Raw genomic sequence first — 22840 nt, forward strand, 5'->3', positions numbered from 1 at the left:
ATAATCTGTAAAATTTTATTAAGTCATCCATTAAAATCAATAAAAAGTTCCATATTCAATATTTAATCCCGAAATAAAATTTACAAAAGAATTATCAGACTCATCAAAATTCGGCGGAAACTCATTTCAAATTGTTTATTTTATTTTACTTGGGTTTTTTTTTTTTTCTCTTCTTACCAAATTGACAAAATATTTGTTTAATTGACAAAATATTTAATAACTTTCGATTAATTTATTTATTAAAAGAATTCACAACGTCATCAAAAATTAACTGAAATTCATTTTAAATTGGATATGTTCTTTTTCTTTGTTTTATTTTCTTTTTTTTTTTTTTTTTTTTATTTTATTTTTTTTTATTTTTACTAAATTGACAGAATATTTGTGTAATTGACAAAATATTTGATAACTTTCAATTAATTCATTTATTAAAAATTTTAAATTTAAAAGAATTCTTTACCTCAGCAATATGCAACGGACATTCATTTTAAATTGTTTTATTTTATTTTCACTGAGTTGACACAAAAATTTATTTTCTTTGGAATTAACAAACATTTTATATTATTTTTTTTTTCTTTCTTGTCACGTTGGCAAAATATTTTTCATAATTAACTTGTAGCTGAATAACTTGCAATATATTTCTACTATGTGAACTGTTACGTTTTTGAACTGATTGAAATTTCGCGAAATATGGCGAGTAAATATTTTATATAAAAATTTTCCTTCGATCAATTAAAAAAAATGTTTAAGTGTAACTCACCAACTATAGTCAATTTGTATTTTTATTTTTCTTTGTAATGATATTGACTATTACCACCAGTACAGCAGCTATAAAAAAGAATGCTAAAGTGTAGATGACGATGGAAATCATGCATTCTTGTATTTCTTTTAACACGTTGCTATTTGATTCGGTTTCCATGACGTACTCTGTTCACTGTCTTTCACAAAGAATTGTTCCAAACGGCTTGCTTAGTACTCTTGTTCCATGACATACTCTGTTCACTGTCTTTCACAAATAATTGTTCCAAACGGCTTTCTTAATTCTTATTTTCAGTGTATATATTTTTGTTAAATTGTTTTTAGTTCAAAAAAAATAGAAAATATTGAAAATTTTTGTTATACTTTATGACACTTTGGTTCAAGTTTCTCATAAATTGATTTTCTCTTTGTTTCACAACAACTGCACTCTTTTTTTTTTTCGTTATTCGTACATCAAACACTTGATAAGTTGATTCTACTCTTGGCTCTTTCTTTTCTTTGTATGTTCTTTTTGTTCATTACGTATAATTTTATTAGTAAGTTAACTACTAAAATAACTGCGACAATTATTAAGATACCTATAACTGTTGACGAATGACTTTCTAATGTCTCATTTATTGTTATGCTATTAGAATTCGCGTTTGAAAAATCACCGCTAGCATCGGTGTTTTGTGGTTTTGAATCTGTCGTTCCCATTTTATTTTTTAAAGTCAATAATTAATTGAAATTTTTTTTTTTCTGAACTGAACTTTAGTTATTTGATCACTTTTATTATTCGTGTTATCGAACTTCTGTACTCGGTCGCCATATTAAGTAAAACAACCGAACTCTTTAGTGGTTTGCCAAAGACTAATTTTATTCAAGACAATTAATAAATTAAAAGTACAGTCTCCCCACTCTCTCTACATGCATATAATAACTGTGTACTGTATAATGTAATTGCCTAAATGTAGACAATTACATTACATACCAAAACCGTCACATTCACTCACCAAATTTAATACCGAAAGAGCAACATTCTCCCCTACTATTTTCTCTCAATTTTCATTCCCGCTTATGTCATTTTCAATCCTATCTTTATTCTTTCCCAAATGTGTCAAGTTGTTGTATGTACGCGAATGTAATGTTTTTAGTGTTTTGTGACAATGCATTCATAAGGATTGCTTTCAGCATTCATACGGACTGCTTTCGGCATTCATTCGGATGTCTTTCGGCATTCCTACAGATTGCTTATTTTTCGACATTTGTGAGAATACATGCACACGGAACGGACTTCTTTAGGCATTCATACGGATTACTTTCGGCATTAATATGGAATGCTTTTGCACCGGTATGTTGTTCAGTTTTGTTGTTATGTTTTGTTCGGAATGTGACTTTGGTACTCCAGGAAGAAAAATAGTATACAAACCACGGATCAAAAAGGTGTGTTTTAGACCACGGTGGTGAAAACGTCCTTAGCCTCCGCTCCGCTTCGCGTCGCTCCATCCCTGGACGTTTTCACCACCTGGGTCTAAAACACACCTTTTTGATCCTTGGTATGTAACATATATGTAACTATATCACACTTTGTAAGCTGATGTGAGGTCTACCAATTTCGTAAAATAGTGCTTTTCTTACAAAAATTGCCCCCAAACGGAGAAGCCGCCATGGGCAAGTGGGGTATCGTTGGAAAGCTTATGTCATGTATTAATGGGAAAAGAGGGAATAAATTCGTTTTTGGTCTCATATATACAAAAAAATTCTAATTGGATTTTCGACAAATATCGGTGAACTTTGAAGGGTGTTTGGGCTCTTCAAAAGAAACTGAAGGGCAGAAATAATGGTTGCCCATAATCTACACTCTCATACCTTTCTAATGGTATCCAACATGCATGGGTTGAATTGACAAAAGTTTGCTTTCGATGCATGAATGTGGTACATATACACTCTACTCAAAAATTTCAATACTAAAAACCAAATTTGTTTTTTGATGCAAACGCAAGAGGTATAAAAACATTTTTTGGCCACAAGTAATGTGTTTGTGTCCTATGGATGACGCAACTATGAGGTATGACCATTCGAACAGGCTAGTTTATTGAAAAGATATCAAAATATTTTCCAAATTTGCCTCAAAAACTTTTCCCTTAAAGCTGTGGTTTTCTGGGTATTAGACAGACCACCTTCCACCGCAGGAATGTTGTGAATATGTAGAATGGCGTCGAATGCATGTTTAGCGTCTTCAAAAGAAATTGTGGACTTGCGTCACGCCTGCTTACTAACGTGCAGGCATGATATGTTCCTTAGTCCCTCAATTTTTTTTTTTGTAGTGTGGACTTGCGTCACGCCTGCTTACTAACGTGCAGGCATGATATTTTGAAATTCTGTATTTGTTTTAGTGGTATATAGCTGTTTAAATAAGAATTTATGAAATTTGACTTCGTACGGGGCTGTCTATACTGCCTCCGGCAATTTATTTGTTGATGATAACAAGGCAAAGATAGGATAATGTAAGTGATTTTAAAGGGCGAATAACTTTTCAGTAGAGAAGAAAATGAAGTAAGAGAAATGAAAAGTTCCACGTTAAAGGCTTTTGATACGAATAGGTGTTTCGTACGGGTCGGCGTTAGCTATGCTTTTTGTCGTCATCCTAGTTGATTGATTAATTATCGTAGGACTATATTACAACTATATTGTTACAATTATTGTTATAGCACCTAGAGACAACTGATGTTTATGCGTCTTTGCGTTTTTAGCGAATCGGTTTGAAAACTGTTATTTTGACTTTGAAACTCTACCCTTGTCAAAATAATTGTCCGTCCGTCTCTCCGTTCTCCAACTTGAGTAAAACGCATCCGATTTTGAAAATCTTTTTTTTTTTCGTTTAGTAGTGTCAAAAGACAGACTAAGTTCGAAGATGGGCGATTTTGGTTCGACCCCTCCCGAGCTGGGGCCCAAGAAGAGCTTTACGGTTTAGCGAAAATATCTCAGGACATTAAAACGGCATGTTAGTAGGTGTTACGTCAAATAAAACAATAGAATACCGATCGACAAAAAAAAAGTTAATGAAAATCAGAGGACCGACTCGTGAGTTAGATCTCTTGGTGTGAACCAGGTACAGGACGCGAGCAGTTTTTGCTTGTAGGTCGGCCAAATTTGAACGCATTTCGACTGTTGTGCTTTATTAGATAGGTATTGACTGTACCAATCAGGGGAAAAACATTTTATGAAATTCGATTCACCAGAGCGTGAGCTGGGTCTCTTGAAGTGAGCTCATATCCGGCTACTCGGCCATACAATGAAGGTGTTTTTGAAAAATTAATTTATGAAATACATGGTCGGCCATTTTTGATTCCAATTCGAATTAATTCTATTCCATATTGCACTGCATTTGAATTCTTTAATCTTACATCAAAATGGCCGACCATATATCCATATTTCATAAATAAATTTTTAATTATTGTAAATTTCTTGCAAATAAAGGACGAAGCTCATATTAATGGACCTTAGAATTATGGCAATGAATTAATTTTTAAATTTCAAACAGCGATTGCTGATATTTTCAGAGATGTAAAACTTAAAAGCAACATGGCGTCGACTAACTCATTAATGTTGCCTTTATCGTCGGCATTTGTCATTACCGTAAGGATTTAGCGGTAGTGTGTGGCATTTAACATTAAAAAAATCTCTCTATTGTCTGAAATCGTGTTCTACAAACACAAAATTAACTCTTCATTTTTTTTTGTTTTGAACATGTTTCTGTTTCTTTTTTTTTATTGAAAATATTGCATTGTTTACATCGCATTAATATCACATAAGCATTTTAATTGAAAACATTAAAGTCATGTCCATAATTAAATGTATCTCGGACACTGACTGAGTTACGCCGTTGTATAGCTATCGAAATTCGTTGTAGCAAATAATCTAGAGAGCGCTTCTCTCCAGTCTGCTCTTTCATACGTTTACCAAGCTTCTTCAAAAAAATTAATGTTTCTGGTCCAATTGCGCCGAATGTTTCGAAAGCGAGCAAATTGTGTTTATGTCGTTCCGCTTCGTCGGCTGCTGCTCCACTGGTTAAAGAAGTTGACCGTAAGTATTTAGCGGCCATTGTGTTCACTACCGTCGCGTCCCAAATCAGAAGTCTCCCTCTACTCCATGGATAACTAGTTATTCCGTCCGGACGCTTCCCGTCCCGACGCGATAGTCCATATGGTTCAAGTCTATTCGGGACCCCAGCTGAGCTGAATGCCATCGAAAATTTTTTGTTGACTTCTGCGTGACAATTGTATTTCCCAATGGTTTTATTGCAGGACATCGCATGGTATCCCTTGGGATCCGCCATTTCTCCACAAATACAAAGGTGAGGCTCGCTAACGTTGTTTCCCAAGCGCAAGGCTACGGCAACTCTGGCCGATTCGTTATCCAGCAGTAGACCTAACTGGTGTGACGGGACTACTTGTAGCCACTTAGAAGATGTTTGAGATGATGACGAAAGCAGTCTTGCACGGTCTGTTGGTCCACTTGATGATAATAGCTCGTCAAACGACGCCATTGATCGTAAGTTATCCCAATGGCTTTGGCTACGTTTCGACACAGCATCTGGTGGGATAAGTTTGTCGGGATAGACTTCAATCGATGAGGCGAACTCGGAGTCGATGATTTTTAATTCTGACCGGGCCAGTATTCGGTTTGATAAATCTTCTGACTGGAATACCGAAGAGAAATACGCTGGTTGGGCCAGGTCCACTGTGCGTCTGATACCTAAGCCTGAAAATGCCATAGGAAGAGAACCTTGAATCCAAGAGGGGTCACTGATTTTGTTGTTTGTTATCTCTTCCAAAGTGTGCCGATAGAATTCATCAATTTCTGTCAATTCGGTTGCGTGAAAAAATGTTGGCGCGGTACGAAGTAAATACTGGAACCTTGGAGACGACAACGAGCTTCGTAGCAGTCTGCGGGCCGGGTGGATATCTAACATTGGAAGGCGTTTACACAAAATCTTTACCGTGTCTAAACCTTTTGACAGCGATTCGCTTATACCATCCTCCATAATGGGAGCACCAAGTAGCCTAAACGAGCTGTTGTCGAGCACCTTAATTTCTGGCAGTAACTGGTTAAGTTCGTTGAACATTTTCTCCTTTGCTTCCGACGGGGCGTTAACGAAATAAACCTCACATTTAGACGGGTTCAATGACAAGCCTGATTCGGTGGAAAATGCCAAGACTCTTCTTATGTCTTCTAATAGCACATTGAAAACGTCTCCGATGGTACCGTCATCCAAAAACAAAGAATTCAATTTCGACCTGAGCGAATGTGTTAGAGGTCTCAGAGCTATACTGAAAGCTGCCGGTGCGCATGGGTCGCCTTGTTCAGTGCCTCGTTTTGATAAAATAATTGCATCACCGAAGGAGACTCGATGGCAGTCGATACGCTTGCTGCAACATCGGGAACAAGGACGGCGCTGTGGTCCTGATCTCGTTCAGTAAAAATTTCCTGAACATCTCGTTGAAAGCATTTGAAAAGTCAAATTTTAGTATTGCCGTTGGGGCTGTGTGATTTGCTTTGGCAAAAGCTCGCACCGCTTGTACAATAGCTTCCGATCCACCACGAACACCAAAGCCATTCGATATAGGGGCTAATAATTGCTCTACGGTATCCTTTACTGCAAAACATCATATTTTACCAGCTAGCCTGCGCCACACGAGGCCTATCGCGATTGGTCTGATATCGCCATTATCTTTGGCTAGTGCGATGAGTGACGCTCCATAAAAAATGGGTTCGATTTCTTCAAATATGTCGCCTGAACGGATGATGTTAACTAACGTTAATAGCGGATGTCAATTGTCCAGATGCATCACCGCATGAAAATGAAATTAAATCCTTCATTCGAAATAAAATATGTGTCGATATGTCCATGTCTTGTCACAGTGTGCACCATTTACATGTACATTGTGATTTCGGTTGTCGTCTACAGAGCCATCGTACCTTACGGATGCAGCAAGTGAGTCGCAAATACGTTCCGTTAAACGTTTCAAGTCGACTTTCACGATGCAGTCTAAAAATTCGGCGTGGTTTTCAGGTGTAAAACAATGAAAATTGTAATCAGGCAAAGCAATTACATTTAAAACGTTAAGATTTTTGAGCAGCCACTTCACGAGCTGGCCAAGACCAGGCAGTCGGTGTAATTTTTTTTGCATCGTTGAAAACTGTAATAATGTATGATCCAATTAAATGAAACAACGCATCGCGACTTTTTTCATTCGGTTCAATAGCAAGCACTTGTGATGTCGACGTCGATGGAATAATCTGAGAAGTTGATGGTTCAACGAGTGTTGACGATGGATGAATTAGTTGCGAATACAGTGGACGACAATATTCGGACATGACTGTCAACAACACTTTTTGGCCACTAACTACTATAAAATTTCGTTGATTGTTCTCAAATACACAGTCGCGTTTGGACGAGTTAGGCTTCATCATAGAATCAGTAAATGTCTCGCGCATAAATATTTCAATGTCACGAATGGAGCTATCACTAAAACGACTCAATGCCACTGCACTACAATAACCATTCAACTGATAAATATTTCTTATTTGGTTAGGGTTTTAAACCTAACATGTGTCTCTAACATTGCAAAAAACTCGTCTTCATTGCATAACATCAGCGAATGCTCACTCATTTTAAATATTTTAGTTAACGATCCAAACTATACAAAACGCTACACTGCGACTGCGTAAGTCTATCACTGTTCAGAATATAAATTGTTTACCACCAACCAAAGACTTGGATGCTAACAAGTCGACTAACATATTCAAAATTTCATTCCATAAAAAACTGTTCCACTTTATATTTGTTTAATCAAATATGCACAAAAATGTCCGGCGAATTTAATTAGTCAAATTCGTGTTAATAAATATTTTTTTCTAATTTAGAGGATTCGTTTTTCATTTGCTGACTGAAATTCAAAGGTTTTAGCGATAATTCTTTAATATTTTCCTTTTTCCGTGTTTACATTTACTCTACAAATATGAGTTAACTTTCAGCCGCATCTTCTGTTTGTCACCAAAACCTGGTGCTCGGCTTTATTGTCCTCTTCTTCATTCTCTTCCTCTTCAATCTCTTCTTCTTCATCCTCTTGCTCCTGGTCATTTTGGGTTTCTCTTGAAAAGTCCTCAAAATCCGAATCGTCGGAATCATTCTGAAATATGTACGTTTTAATGAAACGAAATGTACCTTACTAGCATTCCCATGCACTATACAAAGGAGCCATCATTGTTCTATTAACAGTAAAACATTATTCAATTTAAAAAAGATCCTGCTGGTTGAAAAAATGGTCAAATATTGGGACTTCAGTTATCTTAAAAACGTTAACCAGACCTCACACTCAAAAATAGCCGTAATAAAGAATTTAGCAAGAAATAAGAAGACAATAAGTAATTTTTGGTATAATTTCCGCTGCTAACGATACTGTACGATACTATTTCGATCATAGTAAAATATATATCCTATCTATACCTCCCGAATGAGACAGATTATTGCATTCTATCCACGTTAACAAATTCAATTTTTATTCTAAATGCTAAGTTGTACTACACTCACGGAATTTTGAAAATCGACACATTTTCTGTTTCGTGATTTACTGGTTTCTTCTAGAAAAAATACCCTATTATGGCCGGTTTGTCTGTCTGTCTGTCCGTCTGTCTGTTCCACAAATTTGGTAGTTTTGGTAGCTCTCAGTTGGTAGTTGGTATTTTTGGTAGTTGGTAGTTTCGAGCTGGATTGACATTCAAAATTGCAAAGACACCATGAGCATATCAACACCAGGCAAATAATAATTTTTTGTTATCTGATCACCGATAGCTCACAGTTAACATTGCAATTCGAAAATTTGGTAGTTGGTAGTTGGACTACCAAGGCTATAATTGACTACCAAACGTAATTTTTGGGTAAGAGATGTTTACTATTCGAGAACTACGCACCGACTGACGAAATTATTCTACATGCTCGGCTATTTATAAATCGGAAATTTAGTAGTTGGTAGCTTTGGTAGTTGGTAGTTGCGAGGTGGATTGACATTCAAAATTGCAAAGCCACCATGAGCATATCAACACCAGGCAAATAATAATTATTTGTTATCTGATCACCGATAGCTCACAGTTAACATTGCAATTCTTAAATTTGGTAGTTGGTAGTTGGACTACCAAGGCTATAATTGACTACCAAACGTAATTTTTGGGTAAGAGATGTTTACTATTCGAGAACTACGCACCGACTGACGAAATTATTCTACATGCTCGCCTATTTATAAATCGAAAATTTGGTAGTTGGTAGCTTTGGTAGTTGGTAGTTGCGAGCTGGATTGACATTCAAAATTGCAAAGCCACCATGAGCATATCAACACCAGGCAAAAAATAATTATTTGTTATCTGATCACCGATAGCTCACAGTTAACATTGCAATTCGAAAATTTGGTAGTTGGACTACCAAGGCTATAATTGACTACCAAACGTAATTTTTGGGGAAGAGATGTTTACTATTCGAGAACTACGCACCGACTGACGAAATTATTCTACATGCTCGGCTATGTATAAATCGGAAATTTGGTAGTCGGTAGCTTTGGTAGTTATGGTAGTTGCGAGCTGGATTGACATTCAACATTGCAAAGCTACAGTGAGCATATCAACACCAGGCAAATAATAATTATTTGTTATCTGATAACCGATAGCTCAGAGTTGACACTGCAATTCAAAAATTCGGTAGTTGGTAGCTGAGTATCGAGGTTATAATTGACTACTGAACGTAATTTTTGAGGGAGAGATGTTTTTTATTCGAGAACTACGCACCGACTGACAAAAATATTCGAACTGCTCGCCTATTTAAAGTTTAATTTATGGTAGTTGACTACCAAACTGGTAGTTGAATTCCAAATTGGTAAAACGTTAGTGGAGATGTTTACTCTTCAACAGCTGGATATCGACTGATGAAGCTATTCTTCCGCCTCTCCTACAAAAAAAGAAAAAAGACCTCACCAGGCTTTAGCCGGTCTATTCTTGTTAGTGCATTTTGCATGTATTTTTATATGAAGAAATCAGAAACTCAAGTAAAACACAAAAACAGAAAATGTGTTGGTTTTCAAAATTCCGTGAGTGTAAGTACTTACTATTTTCAAAATGAATGGTTTCTTTTCGTTATTTTCTTTATTTTGTTCCATTGTTGTAGCGAAACGAAAAGTGAAAAGGCGATTTTTGGCAACAATCACAAAGAGATTGCTTTGTTTTATATGAATTTTGGAATGATTGAATTTAAGAACAATAGTACATTACTGGCTATCTCGTATTCAGATGAGTAAAAGAATCCGAGGGCGTCAGCCCGAGGTACTTTTACTCATCGTGATACGTGATATTAAATTCCTTCACGTGTATAGTATGGCGTTTTAGATTACGAGCGAGGGAATAGTAGATTACATTGGATGCTGCGGAGGTAGTTCATTACATGAGGGATCAATTTTGTGAAACGAGCCGAACTCACAAGTGTGGTTATAAGTAATAAGCTTTGGAAACGGTTATTTTGACAAGTGTAGAGTTTGCATATCCTAGCCGAAGGCGAGGTATGCAACTACACGAGTCAAAATAACCGTTTCCAAAGCGAGTTGCTTAAAACCACACGAGTGAGTTCGCCAGTTCACAAAATTGATTCCGAGTGTAATGAACTACCAAGCAGCATCCAATGTATGCTGTTTTATTGCCTATCCATCCACCCGAAATATTGTTGTTACGAGTACATTTTCCCACCCAAGGACCTGAGAGTTCAAAACCAAAAGTGTTCCTGGAACACTGTTCAAGTAGACAACTGGAAGACCCTAGAATATTAAAAGATTATTCTGAATTAATGTACAATTTCACAACATTTATGTCGCGCTATTTCATTCACTGCCAGACTAATACTGAACATAAAAAATACCGATACAACAAAACCAGGGACTATTTTGAGGAAAATTTTCCCTATTTTCCCAATTTTCCCTATTTTCCCTATTTTTCCAATTTTCCCTATTTTTTCCCAATATTTCTAAAAATTCGTTTCTGTTCTGCAGTTGAATAATATATCAAAAAAAAAATGATTAAATTAAATTTATTCATGTCAGTCAATATACACGTCGTAGGCTGTTCCGGCCATAGCGACGAAATCGATCGGAAGGTTAAATCTTTGGCTGTTGTACAAGTCATCTTAACGTTTTGCAACGAAATTAATAGCATTTTGTCTGGAAAAGTGTAAACGCTACCGCCAAAGTCCAATCACATTCACAAGCTGGCCCTCGAAGACAGACTTAAGAAAAAACGAATTGGCAAACATTCGGACATATTTAATGATAACTCGTTGTATAATTTATAAACTAAAATAATTTGAAGATCTATTAAACTATCGCATTAATTCAAAACTGAAAATTCCAGTCTTTGTTTATATACAAATAAACTATCGCATTCGTACAACCTGATTAAAAAACAATGATCACACCCCTTTTATCTTGCAAAAACTTTAAAGAAATGGAATTTCCAGATGATACTGAAGGGGAACTATATTAACACCCAAAATTATTATCCCCCAATTCAGGCAAATACACAAAAAATATTATCGCCCAATTTTCTTTTGGGAAAACTTGGAAAATGAACGTTTTGTACTGGGGTGATAATATTATTAGGTGCAACACCTTTTTATATTATCCCCCAATTTTTCTCCATATATTTGTTCGTGGGTGATAATATAAATAGGCGCAACACACAAAAATATTATCACCCAATTTGGGTGATAATATTTTTCCTGTTGTCATCTTTAAATATTATCACCCACGAACAAATGTATGGAAAAAAAATTGGGGGATAATATAAAAAGATGCAGCACGGAATAATATTATTACTGAAGAGCAAATGTACGAATAATATTTCCAGTTGCTGTAAAATATGCACCATATGCAATTAGTTCAACCGAATGTGTATAGTTGATTGTGCATGGCCGTAGAGATATGCCCAGTCAGTTTGGTTGATTGTGCATCGTCGTAGATGTATGCACAGTCAGTTTAATTGATTGTGCATGTTCATATAGACTTGCACAGTGAGTCTAGCCTATTGAGCATGGCCGTATAGGTATGCACAGTCAGTGTAGTTGATTGTGCATGGTCATGGAGATTTGCACACTCAGTCTAGTTGATTGTGCATGGCCGTAGAGATCTGCTCAGTCTGTTTAATTGATTGTGCATGGTCATAGAGACTTGCACAGTGAGTCTAGCCTATTTTGCATAGCCGTATAGGTATGCACAGTCAGTGTAGTTGATTGTGCATGGTCATGGAGATTTGCACACTCAGTCTAGTTGATTGTGCATGGCCGTAGAGGTATGCTCAGTCTGTTTAATTGATTGTACATGGTCATATAGACTTGCACACTCAGTCTAGCTGATTGTGCGTGGCTGTAGAGGTATGCACTCACAGTCATTGTAGTATAGGTATGTACAGTCAGTGTAGTTGATTGTGCATGAGCCATACGGCCATACACAATGGGCTAGACTGACGGTGCAAGTCTATATAAACATGCACAATCAACTAAACTGACTGTGCATGCCTCTACGACCATGCACAATCAACTAGACTGACTGTGCAAGTTTTACTGACCATGCACAATCAACCGAACTGACTGGGCATATCTCCACGGCCATGCACAATCAACCGAACTGACTGGGCATATCTCTACGGCCACACACAATCAGCTAGACTGACTGTGCAAGTCTCTATAACCATTCATAATCAACTACAATGACTGTGCGTGCATACCTCTACGGCCACGCTCAATCTACAAGACTGAGTGTGTAAATCTCCATAACCATGCACCAAGGCCTATTTTGCAGAAAATTTTGAAGAAAGTCTAGACTGACTGTGCAAGTCTCTATGACCATGCACAATCAACTTGACTGACTGTGCATACCTCTACGGCCATACACAGTCAACCAGACTGAGTGTGCATGTCTCTAAGGCAGACGGTGCAAGTCTCTATGACCATGCACAATCAATTAAACAGACTGAGCAGATCTCTACGGCCATGCACAATCAACTAGACTGAGTGTGCAAATCTCCATGACCATGCACAATCAACTACACTGACTGTGCATACCTATACGGCCATGCTCAATAGGCTAGACTCACTGTGCAAGTCTATATGAACATGCACAATCAATTAAACTGACTGTGCATACATCTACGACGATGCACAATCAACCAAACTGACTGGGCATATCTCTACGGCCATGCACAATCAACTATACACATTCGGTTGAACTAATTGCATATGGTGCATATTTTACAGCAACTGGAAATATTATTCGTACATTTGCTCTTCAGTAATAATATTATTCCGTGTTGCATCTTTTTATATTATCCCCCAATTTTTTTTCCATACATTTGTTCGTGGGTGATAATATTTAAAGATGACAACAGGAAAAATATTATCACCCAAATATTTTTGTGTGTTGCGCCTATTTATATTATCACCCATGAACAAATATATGGAGAAAAATTGGGGGATAATATAAAAAGGTGTTGCACCTAATAATATTATCACCCCAGTACAAAACGTTCATTTTCCAAGTTTTCCCAAAAGAAAATTGAGCGATAATATTTTTTGTGTATTTGCCTGAATTGGAGGATAATAATTTTGGGTGTTAATATAGTTCCCCGATACTGAAGTTACACTAAAAGCAACTCTACAACGTTAAATGTTGAGCAATCGTGAATGTGTCGTACGTGAAATCGATACACAAAGTACTTCTAACCTTCTTGCAGAACATTTCATATGTCTCTGCCCTATGGTGAGCAATAATTTCTTGGATGGTTTTACAGAAATACACAAATTTACGGGAAAGTTATAAAAATCCTTGTATATTAAAACCGACTTGATTTGCAGGCGGTGTTTCATTTTCTGAAGGTTTCAACATGTTCCGTGTGCACTTTGCAGCTGTTCTTGTTTAGAAGGTTATGCGATGTCCCAACTTAAATTTAATTAAGTGCCAATGCGACTGTAACAAACGATAATGTTGACCTGTACTTTTTCACAAACGCTCCGTGAAGATACCTTTAAACTTTTCAATTTAACACGAATTGGTTTCGGAACTCTTCATAGTAGGAAACCATCCCGTTAGATTGTTATAATTGTGAGAAAACTGACACAACAGTTAACACAAACACTAAACTGCGCTTAGCCAGGTATTTCAATTTGTTTTCAGTGAATTGATTAAGCAATATTTTCCAAGATACGAATACTTTTCAAACTTTACCTGACGGAAAAAAAACAACAAATTTGAACTGATGACATTTTGGCACTACAAAAAGATTTTTGAAAATCAACTAACTTCATGTTAAATAACTAGTCAAAATATGCTTCGAGTCTTTCAACAAAGAGCTGTCACCGTCGTGGCTCAGTCGCAGCAAACGCTCTGACTGTTTTGACGGCTGTTTTTTTTTCTTTTCGATTGGCACAACCTTTAGTGGTCAATGACCACTGGTCATTCTTCAGCATTTTATTTTAAAAAAATTAAAAGAATTTGGCTACAACAATTATATATATTCAGGTAGATTGTACTGCAACTACATTTACGTGTGCTGAAGATTTTGTATTCATTTGTACGTCAATGTTGGATTATAAAGCGGCAGTTTTAGCTAAGAAAAGAGATTTCTTTTTTAAGTAATGAAGCAGATACTGTGAGCAGACATTACACACCCATACATGCGTTCCTGCACGCAATGTCGTCGCAAATTTCGCATAAATCAATTTTGGAGCTTTGGTAGAACGTTGTCGCTTTCTTAGCTAAAAACAAAGGACGATAGATTCGTCGAAACGATATGCGAATTTATCGAGCGTAACTTACAAGTGTCGTAGTAATCGTAAATTATCACCGGAGATGGCTTTTGATTGGCAACTTTACTCGTTCTATATCCGTCGATGGCGAAGCAAAGTGTTTCCGTACCCAATTTGTCAATGTATACCACGACGATTGTGTCTCCATTTTTAGTTTCAACTTTCTTCACTCCTCTGGACGACTGTAGCGACGGTATCGTTTCTAAATCGGCGACAACGCCACTCGGTAATGAAACTTCCATTACGGCCATGTTCGATTCCGTTACATCACCGGACGGAATGAAGCTGGCGCAAACGGTTAAGTGCAAATGGTCTGAATTTGAGCTTCTGTTCACTTTTGGATCCAGCACAAATCGAGGCCATGCTCCGGTTTCATTCAGATTATATCTGTAGGACAGCTGACACAGAGCGGAGCCGCTTCCGGTAGCTTGAACGTTAATGGATCGTACACCGGACGGAATCTGTATACGTATTAGACATTCGATAACTGATCAGAGTATATCATGGAATGTACGAACGTACCTCTATCGTATGCAGTACCAAACTGTTCGCTTTGTTTATGTTGATTGTTGACTCTCTGCCGTTATTGTATGAGACGCCAATCGCAACGTCTGCGCCTTGACGGAGCTGTATTTTTTCCGCATATTTGGCCAGAGCTGTTATGGCGACAACAGTGTCCTGAGTCGATTGGAAGCCACCATTTTCGTTTTGCTGACTCAACAGCCACCTCATAACCGGAAGACCTTCCGTTATTTGATTATTGTTGATCAATGTCAGCAGGACATATGCCGTAATTTCAACATTAACTGAATTCGGCTGCGAAAGCCATGGATTTCTGGTCTCCTCTTGCGGTACGGCCATTTCCCAATGTTTAAGGTCTCCTGCAAAAATCACTGGCTTCAGTGAAGATGTTCGACCTCTATGTCACAATTTACCGTTTATCTTAGCGCTAGCATCTAATTTCTGGAATAAGGCGGTGCGAGTTTGATCATTGGCCAGTTGAGTGGCATATGCTGCTACTGCCAGGGAGTATGTGTCATCGACACTTTCCAAGTTCGTAATAATGTATTCCAGAGCTCTACTGATAGTGTCACGATAAGTGGCGATCCTAGTCTGATCCTCTAAAAATGCAGTAACTACAAAGGCAGTGAGTGCTACACCCTTGCTAGAACCCCCTTGCATCTTCTGATCGATAACTCGACCCACTTCCGGGAAACTGCCATCCAGAGCCTACATTGAAACAACAACAACAAAAACGTCTTCTCAGTCTAGAAAGCTGGCTGAAATCAGAACCGTAGCCAGACAGAACAGGAAATATTTTTTGTATGGAGAAACACAAAGGTTTTCAGCCCCGTACGAAGTACTGGGGGCTTATAGGTTTGGAAAAGGCTCGCTGCACACGGTGCAAATAGTCACTTTATAATACTTTGGCTATTTGAACACGGTGCAAATAGTCTCTTTATAATACTTTGGCTATTTGCACACGGTGCAAATAGTCTCTTCATAATACAGTTTCTATTTGCACCGTGTAGAAATAGCCAAAGTATTATAAAGTGACTATTTGCACAATGTGCAAATAGCATCAACCTATAGGTTTAATATGCCGTTTGTAACATGTCGAATTAGAAGCAGACGGTTAGTACAAAGCAGGGCCTATTTTTTAGAATATTTTAAAGAATTTCTAGAATTTTAAGAATATTATAGAAAATTTTAGAATTTTTAGAAAATTGTAGAAAATTTTAGAAATTTCTAGAAGTTTTAGAAAAATGTAGAAATTTCTAGAATTTTTAGAAAATTTTAGAAAATTCTAGAAAATTTTAGAAATTTCTAGAATATTGAAGAAAATTTCGAGAAAACGTCTGAAAATAAATGGATAATAACGTGGATTATATTTTGCTCGTTATATTTATTGTAATTTGGACGACTTTTTCTTATATACTTAAATGAAATATTCTTAAAAATCACTTTCATATTCTCGAACAGAATAGAAAGGGTGCTACGCAATGGTAACGACGGTCATAGTCTTGAATTTAACTTTCATGTCGTTTCCAGCCATTGAAATGCCTAAAAACTGAAATAAATAAAATTGGAGAAGGCAAAAACTTCCAAACTAACAGAGATTGCATGCTACCTATCAAGGCTAACGTTTAGTGATTTGATTTGACTTGAAACGGAGATGCTGTTTCAACCTCAGAGTGTGATGGTGGTCACAGTCACAGGACACTATAGGTCTGCCCATCTTCAGTTGCTTCCATCACACTCGTTCACCCGACATCACTAAACCTTAATTGAACTAGTATTTACTAGTATTTAAGTATACTTAAAAAATGTTAGTCTGACGATAAAAATTGGAACATTTTTGGAAAGCTACTATGAAAGTGATCCGAATCGTAACACAACAAACCAGTAGAACAAGCAATCAGCATTTGAATTGCTCTCAAAAATCAAACGGAAAAATCCAGTGACGGAAATCGTGAAAAACATTTTACTGAACGAAATAAGTTTGACTGGAAACATGTAATAAAATTAGTAGAAGTAAACCTCGTAGTGACTGAATATCGGTCATAAGCCACGTTAATCAATGTTGGGAATTATTCGGCAAAGTAATTTCATCATATTATGTTTACGAAGGTTGAATAACAACACATTTTTTGTTCAGGAGTTCACAATCTATTCAAAAATCACCCGATACTTTCTTTAATTAACTTTATTATTCGATCCAAGTGATGATGTTCCGATGTAAAACAGATGCGAAATAGTTATTTATACAACCGAGGGATAAATCCTTTTCTAGGAACTAGATGTGTAGATTATCCGCAGGTCGAGTGTGACAATACACATCGTGTGCCTAAAAAAAGCATTTATCCCTCGGTTGTATAAAACGTTTTTCGCAAAAGAGGCAACGGATGGTCCTACTTTTCGTCACTTGTTGCGAAAAAAGAAAATTATTAAAAATACAGTGATAGGCAGAGAAATTTCAGCAGAAATTTGCTCCAGCTGTTTTTCAGCTGATACAATCGAAACTGTTAATACTTGTTGACATGGTTGAAGCTAACTGCTTCACGCACGAGCGTGATAGTGGTAAAACCATATCAAGACTGCTTCTGACTATTTAATTAAATTTTGAACGTTAAAACAAAAAAATTGTTATTTATATAACAAGATAAAACTTTTATACCGAGCTATGTAATGGATTTTACATGCTTTTGAAACCTAAAGCAAATTTCTTGTTTTACCTAGTTGTGTAATAAGCCACTTTTGACCCTACGGAAAACAAAAGCATGTCAAACAAATTTTCAAAAAGAACTGGTACATACCTATCACGGAAAAAAAAATTATTTTACAAGACAGCTGAATATTATGTTCCGCATAAATGTACATTTTACATACCTCACTAAGTGCATATAAGATGTACATTGTACTGCTACGTTAACAATTGTACATACTTGTCCCGAATTTGTACAGTATAGCAGTATATTTTTCGTTGTTGTGGAACAGTACTATTGTACTTTTGAACAGTATTATTGTCTGTTGTGCTGTACTATGTAGAAGATAGAAGATACTGATGCTTTACTCAGCTGAATATTAATGCATTTTAGTTGTAAGTACACATTTGTACTTGTCCCGCCTCAAAAACAAAGTTCAGCTGTGCTGAATATAATATTTTTGGGAGTAATTTAAGATTAATTATCAGTCCATGAAAATTCAAGAAAATTTTAGAATTTCTAGAAAATTCTAGAAAATTTTAGAATTTCTAGAAAATTCTAGAAAATTTTAGAATTTCTAGAAAATTTTAGAAAATTTTAGAATTTTCTAGAAAATTTTAGAAAATTTTAGAATTTTTAGAAAATTTTAGAAATCGTTTTCTAAAAAATAGGCCCTGGTACAAAGCATTTGCCTATGTTCATAGATGACGAATCCGCAATAAAATAAGGCATCAGAACAGTCGGAGCGTTTGCTGCGACTTAGCCCCGTACGACCCGTAATCCTATTTCGTCCGTAACCATAATACGTCCGTAGCCGTAATACGCCCGGAACCCTAATACATGCGTCTGTTACCAAAATGCAAGTCAAGTTGGGCATGGTCAAATTTACTGAAAGTGTTCATTTTTAAAATTGCGCATAGCGCAATTACGAAAGCCCGTACGAAGTACCTCTCAAATAAAACCAACAATTTACGATATTATTTTAGAAACCCAAAATTTTTTGCCAACTTTCCATTGGGTATTCAATTACCTCTCAAATAAAACAAAAATTAGCAAAATCGAATGATATTTACTCGATTTACGTGCAAAAAACACTTAGGGCCGAGTAGCGGACTTAGTCCAAGAGACAAAATTTGAAACTTTTTTCGCCATCATTCTATTCGGCATTCAATTATCCCTCAAATGAAACAAAAACTAGCAAAATCGGATGAGATTTACTCGATTTATGTGCAAAAAACACTTAGGGCCGAGTAGTGGCCTTAGTCCAAGGGCCCAAATTTGAGATTTTTTTTGCCATAGTTCTATTCGGCATTCAATTATCTATCAAATGAAACAAAAACTAGCAAAATCGGATGAGATTTATTCGATTTATGTGCAAAAAATACTTAGGGCCGAGTAACGACCTTTGAGCCCTCCCAACAAGCCCGCGTTGCATTTTACCCAAAAACGATGTTCAGCAACTTTGTTCTACTCGCCAATACCTTTCATTTGATATATCACAGGCAGCTATTGCGGGCGTATTTCGGTAGATATCGTCGAAAGACTGAAAAACACCTATAGGGTCCTAGCTCTGGAAAGGCCGACCCTACCATACCCATTTTCGAACTTGACCTTACTTTTGTCGATACCAATCGGGAAAAAAAAGAATTTTGAAAAAAAGTTTGTGATTTACTCAAGCTAGAGGGGTCACAGACAGACGGACAGACGGACATTTTTTTGTTGCGGATTCGTTATCTATGAACATAGACAAATCCTTTGCCCTTACCGTATGCTTCCAATTAAACATGTTACAAACGGCATATTAATCTTATAAGCCCCCAGTACTTCGTACGGGGCTAAAAAATGTCCGTCCGTCCGTCCGTCCGTCTGTGACCCCTCTAGCTGGAGTAAATCACAACTTTTTTAATTCTTTTTTTTCCCCGTTTAGTAGTCTCAAAACAAAGGCTAAGTTCGAAGATGGACGATTTTGGGTCGACCCCTCCCGAGCTGGGGTCCCATAAGCGAATTAGGGTTTTTCAATGATATCTCTGGACATTTAAAAGCTACAGTTATAAGTGATACGTCAAACGAAAGGTATTTTTACAGTCGTTGAAAAGTGAAAACTAACATGTTTTCTGTTTTGGGACTAGTTTTGGGTTGAATTGTGGGACAAAAATACTTAATTTAATGAACAACAGTGGCGCTAGTTGTCCAGCAAAGTTTTTATTCAATAAAATTCTGACACTTTTGATTCGGGGTGCTCACATTCGCACCATAAAAAATTCAAACGAGCAGTTAACAAAATCGAGAACATAAATGTACACATTTTTTGCGATGCTGACCCTTCCCAAGAATTGTTGACATTGTATCTTGAAATACACACAATATCCTCATATTTATTTCTGAAATTTAAAGTAAAATTGTGAAATCTTGATGCATTGGAATTGAAGCTGCTGGTCATATTTTTAAATGGTACGGTAATGAGCAGCCAAAATTCAAATGTCAGAACCACTGTTCGCGTAGTATTGTTCTCGCATTCATTATTCTTGTGTCAATTTGATTCGGTTGTGATGTGAGAAAATTTCTGCTAAACTTTGTGCATTATTCGCGATTTTTAAGTGCGTTAAACATTGCAAATAGCCAAATATTTTTGTGAACGGCTAAAAGTGTTGAGGAAATTTCGGAAATATACCTGTGTGGAAGATACAGATCAAAACATTGCTGTCGGTTTCAAATTTAAACATCCACAGCCAATGTTTTGATCGTGTTTTCCCATACAAATGATACGAAAAGTGAAATAATAAATTAACTAAGTATTTGGTCGCGGTTAATTGCTAATAATTTCTATTTTCTAATCGAAAATCTTTAAATCAAAGAATTTGACTTCGGAGGACTTTCTGCTTTTGATGTGGTCAGAAATAATCAATAAATTCTTTGCTTTTCTTCATCTAAAAAGGTTTTTTTTTATCAAACTTTCCTTCAAATCAAGATAAAGCAGCTGCCGGTTGTTAGACGAGTTTAAGTTCATCAATCCTCTACGTTTTAGTAATCGAGGTTTTGTTGATGTGGTGAACGCTTTACCTTCATTTCGTGAAAATAATGATTCAATTATTGCTGATTTCGTGTTAATGCGATAATTTTTGAACGGTTCCTTAAAAGATGGAGAAACAACTTAAAAAATGAAAGATCTCTCTTCTTGACACCCAAGATTCTCGCTTGGTTAAAAAAAATTGCCTTTGTTAAATGTCAAAATCAGCCCCTTTCCAGGTCAGTAAGTAAATTTCCAAGTAAATTATGTTTTCATGTTTCGGGGCCAAAATTAGGGCAACTTTTTTGGTTTTATCTGGTTTTCGGCCGTTTACATGAAAAATTACTTGTGTACCAGTTTGGGACGATTGATCTGAGGCACTCTAATCAGTCGTCCAAAACAGCGACAAATAACTAATTACTTCAACAGTAAAAATTGGTAAGGAAAGAATTGTCAAGGTTGTAGGCTTTGTCAAGGCTTTTGGGAAGATCTGCGTGACTTGAAAATTCACATCATAACGGCGACGAGAATCTTCACGCCCCATTGTATCGTCAACCACGTATTGAGAGCAACACTGAACTGTGTGTGTTATAATCGCTACACATGTATTGACTGAATTGATCACAGTCATGAGATTTTGGTCGATCAAAAAAATAATTTAGAAATGGGTCCCTTCGTTTCTTTATGCTGCATAGTGAAATATCCAAGGTGTAAGTTGACTTTATCAGTGCAGCTGTACCTACCGCGGTATAGTACTTTCTCATAAACGTGTCATGCTTTTGGTAGAACTATACGGTTGATTGATGATTCTGTTCGAAAATCTCTAACATCACGAAAATCGTTCATATCACTTGCTATAAATGCGTTCCTGTCCCTAGTCTATTTTGATAAATCATTATTCAGCTGTTATGAACTTTGTATTACTAAAAACTCCCAGATAATGAAAAGTCTGATGACTTGAAAGGGATCTCGCTGCCAACTACAAACGTCCTCATTTAAGACTTGATCTTTTGATAGTAGGAACTTCTTAGAACATAGTATTGATCGCAAACCGAACATTCGAATAGCATGCATCGATTTGCTAAGCTCTTGTTTTCGGTGAGAGATACTAACTGTTGATATCAGTGTACAGTTCATATAAAATGCTGATGCACATTTCCATGTGTTATGGACTCAAAAAGCTTCTTGAACAAGATAACTTTCTTATGAAAATTTGATAAAAAAAAACCTTTTTAGATGAAGAAAAACAAATAATTTATTTCTGACCACATCAAAAGCAGAAAATTCCTCCGAAGTCAAATTCTTCGATTTAAAGATTTTCGATTAGAAAATAGAAATTATTAGCAATTAAACGCGACCAAATACTGAGTTAATTTATTATTTCACTTTTCGTATCATTTGTATGGGAAAACACGATCAAAACATTGGCTGTGGTTGTTTAAATTTGAAACCGACAGCAATGTTTTGATGTGTATCTTCCACACACGTATATTTCCGAAATTTCCTCAACACTTTTAGCCGTTCACAAAAATATTTGGCTATTTGCAATGTTTAACGCACTTAAAAATCGCGAATAATGCACAAAGTTTAGCAGAAATTTTCTCACATCACAACCGAATCAAATTGACACAAGAATAATGAATGCGAGAACAATACTACGCGAACAGTGGTTCTGACATTTGAATTTTGGCTGCTCATTACCGTACCATTTAAAAATGTGACCAGCAGCTTCAATTCCAATGCATCAAGATTTCACAATTTTACTTTAAATTTCAGAAATAAATATGAGGATATTGTGTGTATTTCAAGATACAATGTCAACAATTCTTGGGAAGGGTCAGCATCGCAAAAAATGTGTACATTTATGTTCTCGATTTTGTTAACTGCTCGTTTGAATTTTTTATGGTGCGAATGTGAGCACCCCGAATCAAAAGTGTCAAAATTTTATTGAATAAAAACTTTGCTGGACAACTAGCGCCACTGTTGTTCATTAAATTA

At 36.4% G+C, this 22840-nt stretch overlaps 1 protein-coding gene across 1 annotated transcript in view; it reads right to left on the minus strand.

Annotated features, from left to right (window-relative positions):
* Positions 1 to 1673: 1673 nt before the first annotated feature.
* The window catches only part of LOC119082469 (CD109 antigen-like), a 49178-nt gene continuing 28011 nt past the window's right edge, over positions 1674 to 22840 (minus strand). Inside the window, exons 20-26 of the mRNA XM_037191988.1 lie at positions 15565 to 15859; positions 15152 to 15510; positions 14640 to 15090; positions 14492 to 14578; positions 14375 to 14430; positions 5329 to 5333; positions 1674 to 1684 (exon numbers count right to left, since the gene is read on the minus strand). Of these exons, the coding sequence (XP_037047883.1) occupies positions 14411 to 14430; positions 14492 to 14578; positions 14640 to 15090; positions 15152 to 15510; positions 15565 to 15859 (1212 nt within the window). The 3' untranslated portion in view covers positions 1674 to 1684; positions 5329 to 5333; positions 14375 to 14410. The remainder of the gene's footprint in view (positions 1685 to 5328; positions 5334 to 14374; positions 14431 to 14491; positions 14579 to 14639; positions 15091 to 15151; positions 15511 to 15564; positions 15860 to 22840) is intronic.

The sequence above is a fragment of the Bradysia coprophila genome, unplaced genomic scaffold (assembly GCF_014529535.1).
Source record: "Bradysia coprophila strain Holo2 unplaced genomic scaffold, BU_Bcop_v1 contig_439, whole genome shotgun sequence".
Classification (NCBI taxonomy): Eukaryota; Metazoa; Arthropoda; class Insecta; order Diptera; family Sciaridae; genus Bradysia; species Bradysia coprophila.